Raw genomic sequence first — 15169 nt, 5'->3', positions numbered from 1 at the left:
CCCTGTCCTGTCTAGGGGATCCAGGGTGGTTTGGGAGAGTGGAGCAAAGTCCAAACACCGAGGCATGGCGGCCCGTCTGATGTCTCAGCAGCCATGGCTGAAACAACTTCCATGCATGAATACAATGTTGCTGTGTGTGACCAGATGACCTCGCTTCCGCCATGCGGCCACAGATTAGTTTTTATCCCACTGGATCTTGGGGTATAAGGGATTCCCTCTTACCGTCAGTAACCACTTGTTACTGGCTCTGCCCCCTGCGCCGTGGGCGAGTAATGTCACTGCCACCACCAAGCTCCTTCAGCGGCACATGGAACCACTTAATTCCACCCAGGTTCCTACGCCGGCACCTGAAACTACACATATGCAGCAGAGACGGACAAGCTGAAGCCACACCTCCTGATTGGCGTCGGATGATACCTCCTGATCCCATGTAATGGACCAGGTCCTGCTCGGTGGTTGGCAGAGGACTTGAGCTTGGAGACACTGGGGTCTCTCCAGAACAGCCGGAGAATGGAATAGCATTTGGCGCTATTCTGTTGTCTCAGGATATAGTACAGTCGTCTTAAAGGCAAGATGTCTATTGCTCAAATAGTCTTCGAAAAGACTTTCCCTTTGCAAGAGCTTAGGGATTACAGCATACATATGTAACAGCAGTTCATTCCTTCTTGATGTCCAAAAAGATACACACCTACACAGGGCTCATATGCCCTCTTTATATCCCATTCTTATACACAATGCCACAGGGGGTAAATCCGCCTCGTGTTCCTTAACCAATCATGCTATCTCACAGTATATAAATAAATATAGCAACAATTTCCTCCATTCTAAAATCTACCACCCAAAACCAGTTAGCTTTCCTAAAACATAAACTGATTTAGCATACATTATAACTCTCTTAAAATGTAAATATCATTTCAGAGGAATTGGTAAATTGCATTCATCCTTTCAAATACGAGTATCTATGTATCAAATCAGTTTGGCTTTCCCAGTCTTAACACCTTCAGTTCCTTGGAAGTTCCACAATAAGGACATTCTTAAAAACAAACCAATCAGGTGTTTTTTTCAACAAACCTGAATTTTACATAGACTCAATTTCAAAGAAAAAGCTTGTTCAGTCACCAAACCACCCCTGCTAGGCTCAGGCAATTACCATATCACTTGCTATGTGACAAATGTCCTATGAGCAATTGGTTTCCAAATGTCAATACCTTCTAAAACAAAAATACCATATATATTCCTTATAAGTGCCTAGGGGGAGACTTAATAAAGCTTGAAGAGAGAGAAAATTGGAGATAAATATCACCAACCAATCAGCTCCTAGTCTGTACATTCAGACATGTTTCCCCAATTTCACAACTGCGCATAGCGTTTTAAATACAGCATGGTAAAATACATTATTACCTATAGATCTACAGTACTTGGCGCCCTGCGCGTACATTGTTCCTTTAAGGATGGCGCCACGGCGTGAGGGTGAACCCCTACAGTGCTGCTAGGGCCATTTTAGCCATGTGTAGTCGGGCTCCGACCACTCTGTTTTTGGGAAAAACTAAACCTTTGGACCACTAGGGCAAGTGGAGTAACACCTTTTCTGATGCAACAGAATTATTATGCATTCTTCTAGTAATCATTTCCTTTAAAAATATATTATAGAAATTATCATTTTCAAATGTACAAATAACTAGGGCTTTAATTTAATTCTCTTTACTTCCAAATCACTATACAAATAAATAGCTATAAGTATGGTTGTTGCACACAATGTAGAGCAGTCCTACTCCTGTCTTATCAGTGTAACTGGTGTCTGCTGTGTTCTCACTGATGGAGAATATTCTCTGCCTTAATCCAGTAGACCAGGCCTGATGTGACACCCTCACATACACATAATGGAAGCGTCCATTTTGGCGGCTATACCCACATTCAGCCTAGAAATTCACTGGGACCTGGTGACATCACTGCTTACCTCCAAGATTAGACGGATCTCTAAGCACTGACTATGCTTTTAGATATATGGTGGTAATTAGATAATGTCTAATAATCATTTCCTTTCAGTAAGTAGCTCTGCCTGACACCAACTTGACCCACAGATTGTGCAAGTAGTCTGCAGATTGCTACATAGATACATATTATTAAGTACTTACTAGATACATCACATGTCTCATTACAGCCTGACTGGAAGGAAGGAGCTCTGTGGTATTGTAAGGGAATTTATTTGAGGGTCCGTCATTCTGAATTATTTAAAATTTGATCGTTAACATTAGAATGAAATGAAAACACCCTTTAAAATAAATATAGTCAAAAGCTGCCTACCTTTTTCTTTGCGTTGCCACCTGCGTGCATGGACACCAGCCAGGTTCAGGGTACTTAAGAGAATGCAGAGTATTGGGCCAATAAGACTCACGGTTCCCTTTGAATTGATAGTCTGCCTCCTTCTGCATACTGGGTCAGCCCACAAATGACTGACCTTAATTTCAGAGCAGCTTGCAGTGTACACAAGTTGAACAAGTAATCCTCATGTGATACAACAGATGGCTTCACCAACAATATTCTCATTATGAGCCTACAATTGCTATGATTGATATCTATGCGAGTATGCATTAGGCTGATTTTAGGAGAGATTTTCAGTTTCTGTGACCTTACACTGTAATGTTGTGCAGTGTCTGTGGTGTTGCGATGATAAACATTGTTTAGCAAAGATGTCTGCTCTCCCCAAATACATACCCCCCACCCCCAAGATCTTATCAGGACTCCCAGCTGTCTGTCAGGCTCTTTACTAAAGCTTGGTACCCGTTATGCAATAATGGGGCAAATCAGCCAGATTTCCGGATTCTCTGTCCGATAATATCAGAGTGTGTAACAAGTTCCAAGGCCGATTATCGTACCAGATCAGATGACCTGCTACACAACATTTCTCCTAAAAAATGAGCCGATATTGTGCACATTTTTAGTGTGTACGAATTACCAATCATCATTCCGACATGTCTGCTGTTCCTTTAAAAACCTCACCTTTATAACAATCTTGGGACCGATATAATCGTTCGGATTGGAACGATAAATCTGTAGTGTACACAGTGGAAATCGGGTGTTCTCGTGACTGTTTAATTACTTTGGAAATCGTAAAGTCTGTTGGATCGTGAGTGAAATAATTCGGCTGTTTTCTCACAGTGGCTAGTCCAGCTACTGTGGAACTATAACTCCCAGCTGGACCTGCCAGCTTTGCCAATGTTTGGCAGTGGCTGCAGTCCTAGTTTAAAGGGTGCTTTTTTCTAGATGCATTGCTTTGGCATTCATTATTCTGCCTGTGTCATGCTTTTACGTTTATATTGCTTTTAGATATGACTTGGCTTTTGCAAGTATATTGCTGTAGTTGACAGGTTATGCTGGGACTTTTAGTTCTGCACATGATTCCAGAGACTAAAAGTCTAGCTTGGTGATGTCTGTGATATATACCCAGACCCCCAGATAAATGTTTCTTGAAGGACATGTGCATCCCAGAAATCTCCATAGTGTTCTAAATTTAGCTGGAATGCAGAAACGGGGCAGCTTGCAGTCAGCTGAGAGTGGAGCTTATAGACGTGATTGTATGGGAAGCCACACACACACTATTGGGGATACATAATAGAACGTTGGTGTCGTCATCTATAAGCTGCGCTGCTGTGAGCTGGGGAGAGAGAGCTTTAATTGATGTAGTGGAAGGGAAAATTCTGTAGCATGCAAACAGGGCTAGCTACATGTTGCAGGAGGCATATTCATACCCCAGGTTTCTCCAGCAGAAGAGAAGGAAGCATTCAGTGATCCTGTGTGTGTGTATGTGTGTGTGTGTGTGTGTGTGTGTGTGTGTGTGTGTGTGTGTGTGTGTGTGTGTATGTGTGTGTGTGTGACCCAGCAGCCATGGGAGAAAGCAGGAATGAGCAATCTACTCCACCGCCCTTTTGCAGCTTCTTTTGGTACCTTCCACAGAAATCAGTGTTGGATGTATTTTTAGCTCTCTGTAGCCGGCATCAGTATGACAACATAATTCAGTCTTTACATCAATAAGCAGCTTCTTTTTTTTTTTTTTTTTTTTTCTTTTCCTTCTTTACGATGCTTTATTTCCTGCCCAGCTGCAGTTTCCAAAGGATGTCACAGCTCTGGTAAGATGCACAGAAGCCGTCTCTGTATGGAATGTTTAATATTGATTTTATATGTCTGACATCCTAGCTCGTTAACACCGGAACTGGTCTTAGTAATGCCTGCTTTCTCAATCCGTGTCTTGTAAATGTAGATTTGCATGTACTATTATTTATTGTATTATTGTTTTATTTTTCTCTTAATATCTGTGCTATATAACACCAAGTGCAATATTGTGTATGCTGCAGGAGGTTAAATGCCTCGCCCTCCCTTGAGCAGTTTCCGCCAGTGTTTATAGCTGCACACGTTCGATTTATAACCTTCCACATGCAAGAATCAGCAGCAGGCAGGTCTCTCCTGCAGTAAGCATGTCACAGGGCAGCACAGGAACGGCTGTAATATGATACCACACCTGTGCTATATAAAAACCTGGGGAAGCCAATTCCATTTGTTGTTGGGTTTTTTCCGACAGCACTTGTAGGTAGTGCAGTCAGCTTTGGCTTAATTGCTCTGAACGTGAACCCTTAAACCTGTTTAGTGTGCTTTGGCGAGGTGCTACAGTACGTTCCAGTGCTCTGATCTCTCCGGTTACTGGAATACCCATGTATGTTGGTCTTGTTTTGCAATGATTGCTGAAGTGCATTTCGATACGCAAGGGAAATTCTCCAAGCGTGCCAAATTTAGTTTAACTATTTTTTGGAGAAGTCAGTCACTAAGGCGCAAGGTAAGCTCCTGAATACATAGAATTTTTTTGTCCATTTGTTAGATCTGGCTAACAATACATCATTAAATCTGGTTTCTTGGATAGGTGTTCATAAATAATCATTTATCTTTTTATGGGCGCATCATGTCTTGATGGTTTACTATGTTTTAATGTATGTATGCTAACAGTTTGACATAATGTTCCTGGCATTTTGCATGTAGCTTGGCTATTCTTAATTGATTTTTTTTTTTTTTATATTTTGTGTTATTATTGTGGTAGCATGTACATAACATTATTGTATGTATGGTTAAAATGTTGTAGTATATGTAATTGTAGGTTTACACTTTTAAATGTTTTAGAATGATCTACTATAATGCAAAGTGCTTAAATGACTGTAGTTAATTCTTATTTATTAAATGCTTCGTCCCTAACTGTGAACCATATATCTTCCCAGGCATATTCCCAGGATGCTTACCTGAAAGGAAATGAATCCTATAGTGGCAATGCACACAATATACCAGAACCGCCACCCATATGTTACCCGCGTGTAAAATCTACAGATCCAGTCATGGCCCAACCAGCTGAAGTTCCACCCCCAGGCACATCCTTGGTTAAACAGAAATCCATTCGCCCAGTAAAACCCTCAACACAGCCGGACAGAAACCACAGAGTAGAAATCCAAGTGCCTCCATCACCAACGGATATTGTCAAATCCAACACTGCTGTTTGCGTCTCCAATGAAGCTGTAAGAACCGTCATTGTGCCTTCTGGGAAGGTGGTAGAGCTTTCATCAGATAGACCTAATAGTGCTGCTCCTTTACTCCAGGTTGATCCACGTGCATACTTAAAACAACCAATAACCACGACTCCGCCCTCTGGCACTCCCTCTTTAATGTCGATGGTACCTAGACAGGGGGATAAGATTGGACCTATAAATAAACCTCCAAGCTATGGAGGACATGTGGACACAATGTTTATTGCTAGGGCGACTGCCCGAGGTGGGGAATCTCCATCTCCTACCAATAATTATTCTTCAAGTTCCCACCAGCACATAGACTGGAGAAACTACAAAACATACAAAGAATATATAGACAATAGACGTATGCAGATGTATGGCTCTAGAACAATACAGGAGCGACTGGACAGCCTTCGAGCAGCATCTCAAAACACAACCGACTACAATCAAGTTTCGCCAAATTGTGCTTCAATTGATGTCCGTCGCCGAAGTACCTCCCACGAAAGGGTTCCACAGTCTGCCCAAATCAGACAGCGAAGCATTTCCCAGGAAAGGCTAGCAGACCCAATTGTGGGCAGAGATTGGAAGGAATGGCCTCGCAGTGCTTCCCAAGACACATTAACATCACCAGCCATCAGTCCCAGAGGCAATAGATCAGGGTCATGGGATTATCTTACCAAAAAAGGAGACAAACTGGATCACTACATTGTTGAGCCTAGTGATGTAAAGCACAACTCTAAATGGACTGGATTTACTGAACAAGATGACAGGCGGGGCATTTATGAGCGATCTAGACAACAATCGCTACGTATATCTCCACGATTTGTAAACTACTCCATGGGACCTGTTGCATATGGTTCGGAGCGGAGACGAGTGAGCAGTCGTGTTTTGGGGTCAGCACACCCTTTGCAAAAAGTTCCAACTGACCTAAAAAACCTCCCGAGTTCAAGAAATTTTCACAATTCCTCTTATCGATCTTCTCATTCTCAGTCCATTGTATCTGAAAGTTCCTACTCTCGTCTTTCTAAAACTAGCTCCATGAGAAGCTCAGCTCCATATGGACCTGCATCGTTTCCTCATCCTACAACTTTAGACGATGGAATCATCAATGACCAAAAACCGTCGATTCACAATAGTGGTCCGATAAACCTGCAGAAAACATCCCCAATAGAGAGCACTAATGATTTAAATCTGTCTGTTCCAATTGTAACTTCTACTCCTATTCCTACAAAACCGGTGACGGATAGCCCAGCTACCTCTGATCATGGAGACCTTCAAAATGGTCAAAGCCCTAAAGACAAAGTCCACAATTCTAGGGCAGAATTAAATTCTGTGAATTCAGTTGTCTTAAGGGATAAATCTCCATCTGGTCATCAAACACCACAGCCTTTAAGACAGCAATCCTACATTTTTGCTGTCAACGAGCAGGAATCTGTGTCGGACACTACCTGCTGGTTACCAAACGATGCCCGGCGAGAAGTCCGCATTAAAAGAATAGAGCAGAACAAAGCGTCTGGCTCCAGCTCACCTGGAGATTCATTGGCATCCATACCCTTCATCGGTAAGCTCAACTCATTTCTCAGCTCATGGTTTCTGGAGTGTAAATTCTTGAATGATGGGCATTTAATTCAGACATTCTTTAATTGTATTGTAGCTTGTTGGATTTTGGAAGACAAGCTACGGCTCGCTTGCATTCTAACAACGATACAAGTGTATAAGTAGATAATAAGTTTTTGTATTAGCGATATAATTGGAATTGCTATACGTCTTGGTTTAACCAGAATGATGCATAATGCGGGTCACTCCTATTGCACCTGTCTTTTGCCTTTTTACCGTAGATTGTCTGTCTACTTTTTCCTTCATTTAATGCATCTTAGTTCGCATATGGGGCCTGATTCCGATCCGGACGCCATTGCATTTGCGATTTCACTCGCTCCGCAAATGCGAATATGTGCTAATGGCTCAGAAGTTTACCTGAGCATGGGGACGCCCACTTGCTGCCTTCTCATATCTGTCTGACGACGTGCAATAACGTAAATATCGACACAGATCGGGCACCCATTGACCTTCTGAGTAAGTCTGACCTGTCTCAAACAGCGTAGCTCTCCTGACACTACATAGGGCTCTCCAGCTGCGAGCAAAATCGCAATGGCTAATATATGCACGCCCAGAAAACGGTGTTTATATGGACCTGACGTCCTGCGATTCTGTACTCAGCCCCCGTTACCTCCCCCAAATGCAGACTACCTGTCATTCACTTTGGGAGTAAATCATCTTTGTGACCGAAATCGCAATTCAGTCGCTGCATATATGCAGGGCGGTTTATAAACAAGCACAATGGCGGACAATACCTCAATTTGCGTAGAACATCGACTGTGCGTCTCGATCGAAATCAGGCTCATAGTGTACTAGATACATATGATTAGGGGGTTTTTTTTGTTGCAAGGAATTGGTATAAAATTGCAGGTTAGGCATAACGATACATGGTGCAGGCCACTCGTATCGGACCTGTCTTTTGCCTTTTTACACGGATTGTATACTTTTTCCTCAATTTTGTGTTTTACTATGCTTATAGTGTACTAGATACTTATTTTTTTTATTGCAAAGGAATTTATATAGTCACAGATTAAGCATAATGATGCATGGCGCTGGTCACTCCTATTGTTTTTTGCTTTTTTAACATTGTGTACTTTTTCTCAACTTTACAATATTTTTCCTCAATTTTGCTTCTCTTTCCTCCACTGGGCTATTTTTTTTCCCCTCAATTTTGCTTCTTATACCCTTTTCAGGCCAAGCCTCTAACCCGGGACATTGCTGGGTCCTGGCTTGGTTGGAAAGGGTCAACCGAGGTAGTGTGTCCTGGGATCTCGGTTATTCCTGGTCCAGTCCAGCTCGGCTGCAGTGTGAAGTGAACGACCCAGGTTATTTAACCTGGGTTACAGTAAAAGGATCTCATTGGTGGCTGAGGATCGCTGACACCCACTTTTCATGACTCCTCTTTGTGAGCCTGTAACAAAACGTCCACTTCTAATGACTCACACACTTGGCAGAGCAGACACAGGTCCAGTGTGAAAGGGTTCAACCCAGGAATAACCCATGTCCAAGGTGCAGGTTGACAGGGGTTTGAGCAGCTGTAACACTGCTATGTTTAAAAACTCAGGGCGGACCCGGGATCTGGTCTGAAAGTGGTATTAGTCCGCTTATAGGGTGCTAGGTACTCGGGATTAGTGTTTTGGCGCTGCAAAGTAGGTGGCGCGCTAAACAAGGCTTTGTGGTGTGATTTGAGGATAGGTATGTGTGTGTGTGTGTGTATATGTATAATATATATATATATATATATATATATATATATAATGTGTGTGAGGGTAATTTTTTTTTTTTTAAGCCATTTGTTTTAACTTTGTTTTCTACCTAATGACTTAGGCTACATTTAAAAATTGCATACGCAGTGTTTTATCCCGTTCAGCCCACACTGTGCATAATGTGTGTTTTAGAAGTCGTCAGCACTGTTTATATTTAATATGTAGGGTCCTGAAAATGTCTCGACTGTTGCCCTCGATAGCTCAACCTACAGAATATTTAAATAGTTCCCTCAACTTGTTCCTTTTGTAGCTCAGAAAATGAAACCATGCTTTTGGACAACATCTGGAGATGATTTTAATTTGCGACCATAAGCTACTAGAATTTGGTAACACATTACTAAAGAAGTAGGCCTATTACCAGAAATAAATTCTTGCCATTACGGCGTCCATCTTCCCTGTACTCTGCGATTATTTCTTCACCCCCCCCTGAGCATCTAGTAAGGTTTTATATATGGCATAATAGTCTGAAAGTGGAATGTTCTGTTTTAAAGAGTGCCCAAATTAAGGTGGAGACAGCCTTTTTCCGCAGTGAACCATTATTCACCAGAATGCAGCCTATCCACTGGGGGGGGTGTAAAAAAATAAGTAACATTTTGTGAAATGTGGTCAGTGATTGCCAGCATTAATTTATGGACATGTTTGTATGTTAAATATTATGGCTGGTAAATTTTGGCAGGCTGTGTATAGACGTTCTCTCTCCCGTGTTATTGGCTCACAGACCAATATGAATCTGCCACCTGTATGTAGATAACAGATATCCCTGTTTATACCATCTACACACATGTTATGATTGGGAGGTAAAATTCTTCCGTATTGCACTACCTAACATGATACAACAGGCTGGTAAAGGTTACACATAAATCAAACATTGCGTAAAAAAAAATGGGTTTGGCTCTGTTTAAACAGAAATATGTCTTTACGTTTGACAAGCATGGCAGTGGGCCAGGTCTGGTTAGGGCTAGAGCAAAGGTGCTCACTCCTGTGCCTTGGCGCCTAGCCATGTGAGGTAAAGGGGAGGTCACTCAGACTGCCATGCTGTACCTTGGTCGGACATATGGCAAGGATCACTGGTCAGTGTCTTAGTACAGTCAGCGATTTAAGCAATCTATCGCTGGTGTGGCCGTGACTTATTGCTGTGACAGCAGTAGATTGTAAAACGAGTGGAAAGAAAACTATTCAATATTCCCACTGAGCTGGTAACTGTACAAGGGCAATTCCACATTAAGGTGGACAAAGTTGCAACATGAAAAATGTTTTTGCATATAGAAGTGTTATATATTTTTGGAAAGGCAATTTATTCTAGTTTCCTAAACTGGTCTCCTTTTTCCTCACGTATTAATTTCATGAATGTCATAAGCATTTTAATAATGTCATGTACTTGTACTATTTCAATGTAATAACCGTCATGAATATTAAAACATTTTTTCCCATCGCAAGATGCATACCCATGATGCTTTGCAATTTCAAAGATGGCTGCAAATGTAAAGAAGGCGAAGATGTTGTTTTAAGACTTTTGGAGTTTAAATAGTTATGTATACTTTCTTTAATAACTACCCATGGTGCCAAATGTTAGTCCGCAACCATGTGTGTATATATATATATATATATATATATATATATATATATATATATATATATATATAAAATTTTAATCTTTTTTTTTTTTTTTTCTATGAAAGTTATTATGATAATGAACTTGGAATTTTTTGACTACATAGCTGGGCCAATAATCGGGTATACTTGAAACAACTCAAAAGTTAGCACATTCAGTAAAATTAATGGTCGTGGACTAACACAAGTATTACACAACTTTATTAATTTTATGCTAGGTTTTATGAGTCCAGCATAACCTATAATAAGATTTCACATGTTTATGAAGATTTAAGGATTAAAAATTGTGTGTGCAGGTGTTGATACTGCAGAGTTATGTAGGCACACACCAGTGGATCACTCAAACTATGAACAGCCCAGTTACTTAACCAGTGGTGTTGGTTTATTGAAGTATAGTAGGTACAGCCGTACTCACTGTTGCATGCAAAGTGGCAATGGAGCAGAGCAAGGTTCTATACAGCTTACCAGCCGGTGAGCGTATCCTGTAAACGGGGAGCTGTGCAGGGATGCTTGGACAGCTTTATATACAGGTATTAACTTGGTCTCTCATAGGAGTTAAGTAGGAGACTTCTATCTCCCACCATGTACACACAAGATGGCCACTGCACACGCACAGTAGTGATCACGTCAGCCATCTTGGGAGAGGGCATGAAGCCTCCCTGGAGAACAGGAAGTCTGCGCATTAGCACAATCCTTTCAACTTTTTTATACGTAGTGACAGGCTAGATGAAATGCCTTAGACGGTATATAATGCAGCTCCTCCTCTCTGTGTCTTTTGCTGCCTTTGGTATAGATAGGTCAGGCAGTATTTTTTATTTTTTTTGTATGGGGTCCTGGCGACTGGCACAAGTAGCACTTACACAGATTCAATGGCAAGGATTGGCGATGCCAAGCTTCCCATGTTGTGCCATATTACTTGCCTGGTCTCTCCACGGCTGACCGTCCTTACTCTGTGAGGTTGCCTTTGTTTGCCCACCAGTATTGGCTGCTACAGTTTGCCATCAGTGCCTGCTAATGTGCCCAGAGATTCCAGCCATGAACTCGCATGCAGCTCCTGCTCTTCTAGCAAGAACCTGGTTTCATGCCATTTTGTATATTGTGTATAGGTTAAGGAGAATGCTACAGTTATGGAGCACTCATGGAGGCAGCACAGTAGAGCATTCCAACAATATCTTCATAATCTCATGCAGAATGTGCTTGTAATGCTAGAGCTGCTCCAGTGTACGTGCTTTTTAGCTTTCTGAGATAGTGGCTCACTCAAGGTTGTAATCGCCGTGTCAGCAGATCATTTTATTTCCTTTTCAGTCCTCCATGACAGCCATTACAATGTTAGAATGCTGTTTCTATATAATTTTGAAATGGATTTTCATCTGTTAGTCCGTGACCACTTTCCTTGTTAGTCCGCGACAATACACTATAATAATTTGGAACCAATGCATTATGTTTCTTCCTACACTACATCTTTTGGAGAACCAATTTACACCACTTTCATTTTTTTCCCTGAAAATGTAAAACTAGATTATTAAGATCATAGTTCAAATGTGTGCTCTAAATGTTAGTCTGCGACTGCGGAATTGCCCATAGACCAGTTTCCATGCCATCAGTAGCAGAGAGCAGGCTGATAATTATCGATCACTTTGTGATCCATGAATAGTAGAGGGGGGGACACGTAACTACAGTCAGGTGCATAAATATTGGGACATTGACAGAATTTTCATATTTTGGCCTCTATTCACCACCACAATGGCTTTGAAATGAAACAAACAAGATGTGCTTTAACTGCAGACTTTCAGATTTAATTTGAGGGTAATTACATCCAAATCAGGTGAACAGTGTAGGAATTACAACGGTTTCTATATGTGCCTCCCACTTTTTAAGGGGCCAAAAGTAATGGGACAAACTAAACAATCCTAAATCTAACTTTCACTTTTTAATACTTTGTTGCAAATCCTTTGCAGGCAATTACAGCCTGAAGTCTGGAACGCATAGACATCACCAGACGCTGGGTTTCATCCCTGGTGATGCTCTGCCAGGCCTCTACTGCAAATGTCTTTAGTTCCTGCTTGTTCTTGGGGCATTTTCCCTTCAGTTTTGTCTTCATCAAGTGAAATGCATGCTGAATCGGATTCAGGTCAGGGGATTGACTTGGCCATTGCATAACATTCCACTTTTTAGCCTTAAAAACTCTTTGGTTGCTTTTGCAGTATGCTTCGGGTCATTGTCCATCTGCACTGTGAAGCGCCGTCCAATGCGTTCTGAAGCATTTGACTGAATATGAGCATATAATATTGCCCGAAACACTTCAGAATTCATTCTGCTGCTTTTGTCAGCAGTCACATCATCAATAAATACAAGGGAACCAGTTCCATTGGCAGCTATACATGCCCATGCCATGACACTACCACCACCATGCTTCACTGATGAGGTGGTATGTTTTGGATCATGAGCAGTTCCTTTCCTTCTCCATACTCTTCTCTTCCCATCACTCTGGTACAAGTTGATCTTTGTCTCATCTGCCCATAGGATGTTGTTCCAGAATTGTAATGGCTTTTTTAGATGTTTGGCAAACTCTAATCTGGTCTTCCTGTTTTTGTGGCTCACCAATGGTTTACATCTTGTGGTGAACCATCTATATTCACTCTTGTGAAGTCTTTTCTTGATTGTTGACTTTGACACATATACACCTACCTCCTGGAGAGTGTTCTTGATTTGGCCAACTGTTGTGAAGGGGTTTTTCTTCACCAGGGAAATAATTCTTCTGTCATCCACCACAGTTGTTTTCCGTGGTCTTCCGGGTCTTTTGGTGTTGCTGTGCTCTCCATTGCGTTCTTTCTTTTTAAGAATGTTCCAAACAGTTGATTTGGCCACACCTAATGTTTTTGCTGTCTCTGATGGTTTTGTTTTGATTTTTCAGCCTAATGATGGCTTGCTTCACTGATAGTGACAGCTCTTTGGATCTCATATTGAGAGTCGACAGCAACTGATTCCAAATGCAAATGTCACACCTAGAATCAACTCCAGACCTTTTACCTGCTTAATTGATAATGAAATAACGAGGGAATAGCCCACACCTGTCCATGAAATAGCTTTTGAGTTGATAGTCCCATTACTTTTGGCCCCTTAAAAAGTGGGAGGCACATATAGAAACCGTTGTAATTACTACACCTTTTACCTGATTTGGATGTAATTACTCTCAAATTAAATCTGAAAGTCTGCAGTTAAAGCACATCTTGTTTGTTTCATTTCAAAGCCATTGTGGTGGTGAATAGAGGCCAAAATACGAAAATTCTGTCAATGTCCCAATATTTATGCACCTGACTGTATATTAGCCCAAGGCAAGATCATAAGTAATAAAAAGATGATTATTGTAACAGAATAGATAGCTGTAACTAGATAATCCAATTTCGAGGGTGGAGGGGGATGTTGCCCATTTCAAAGTAAATTTGTTTGAAGATCCAAATCGTGCATTTATGGATGGGAGGTCATGTCAGACAAATCTAATAGATTTAATACACTCAAGTTCTACTTATGTCTCTTGAACGGACTAATTTTCTACATGTGTTCTATTTACCAGTATGTGTTGTGAGAAAGTATAAATTAATTGTGTAATTAGATCTTGGCGATAATGACATTGCATGTGGTATGCCAAAGTTCTGTGAATTCTTTCTTTTAAGAATCTTGATTAGCTTTTCGAACTCCATAACGAATGGGCTAACTCCCTAGTCAGATGAGTACGGACAGGGGAAGTAAATACCCCCAGAAGGTCTATTTTGTGACTCATCTGGTGTCATTCCTGTGTTTCAGCTGAGTAAGGCAGTTGCAGTGTATGTGACTGTAGGAATTTGTGTGTGTGTGTTAGCGGCTTACCTGTTCATATCGAGCCAGGAGGGTCCTTGCAGTGCAATCTGGGACAGGGATCGCTCCCTGGGAGTGCACAATGCTGCTTCATTTGCAAACGCTGTTCTGGAGACGGGGCCACATGCTTGTATAGAAGGCACACATACTAGATGCCGCATGTAAACGCATGACCTCTCTTCCGGTGCTTCCCTGTGTAGAGACCGGCAGTGAAGTTGATTTACACTGAGGGAAGTATGAAGTTGCTCCGCTGTGCCTGCATCAGTCAGGAGGATTTGTTACACTGGCCTACCATCATGGATGCTGAACAATCCCCACAAAACTGAAGAGCACCCGTTCTAGCGAGGACCCAACTAAGGGGTAATTAAAGTTTTTAGGGGTAGTTAATGAGTATTAGGGTTTGTTTTTGTTTTTTTTACTTCTCAGTAATCTACTGGAGCCGACTGAAGCAAAGAAAAGCTACTGCACCATCATTTCTGTGCCCCATGTGACAAACCTTATGTGGGGAATATGAAGGTTGAACAATGTTGTGTGGACTGTATTCCTCAGACCACCAAAACCACTGCTCAGCCTCCTAGTCAGTTAATTTATTGGGTGATGAAATCGATGCATGACATTATGTCCCATGCATGGGGCTGAGTAGAACCCTGTAAAAGTTGAGTGTGGACCTGTATGATGGGCAGCCTGGCCTCTTCTACTTGTACACGTGTCCACATACATCTATCCTCCGTGCACTACAAGTCCCCCACACAACACGGGTGCTCCGTGTGTCTCTGTAGCGCTGAGTGTCTTTCATGC

At 41.7% G+C, this 15169-nt stretch overlaps 1 protein-coding gene across 4 annotated transcripts in view; it reads left to right on the top strand.

Moving 5' to 3' along the window:
* Window positions 1–15169, top strand: part of ARHGAP21 (Rho GTPase activating protein 21) — a 194878-nt gene that overhangs the window by 117452 nt on the left and 62257 nt on the right. For 3 of the 4 annotated variants that reach the window (XM_088457849.1, XM_088457847.1, XM_088457848.1), the window contains exons 7-8: window positions 4098–4127; window positions 5262–7104. In XM_088457849.1, coding sequence (XP_088313975.1) covers window positions 4098–4127; window positions 5262–7104 — 1873 coding nt within the window. The remainder of the gene's footprint in view (window positions 1–4097; window positions 4128–5261; window positions 7105–15169) is intronic. The other variant, XM_088457850.1, reaches the window with a different exon arrangement.

The sequence above is a fragment of the Taudactylus pleione genome, unplaced genomic scaffold, assembly GCF_031769625.1.
Source record: "Taudactylus pleione unplaced genomic scaffold, aTauple2 ptg000788l, whole genome shotgun sequence".
Lineage (NCBI taxonomy): Eukaryota > Metazoa > Chordata > Amphibia > Anura > Myobatrachidae > Taudactylus > Taudactylus pleione.
The sequence above is the reverse complement of the archived record's forward strand: the minus strand, read 5'-3'. Positions and strand labels throughout refer to the sequence as shown.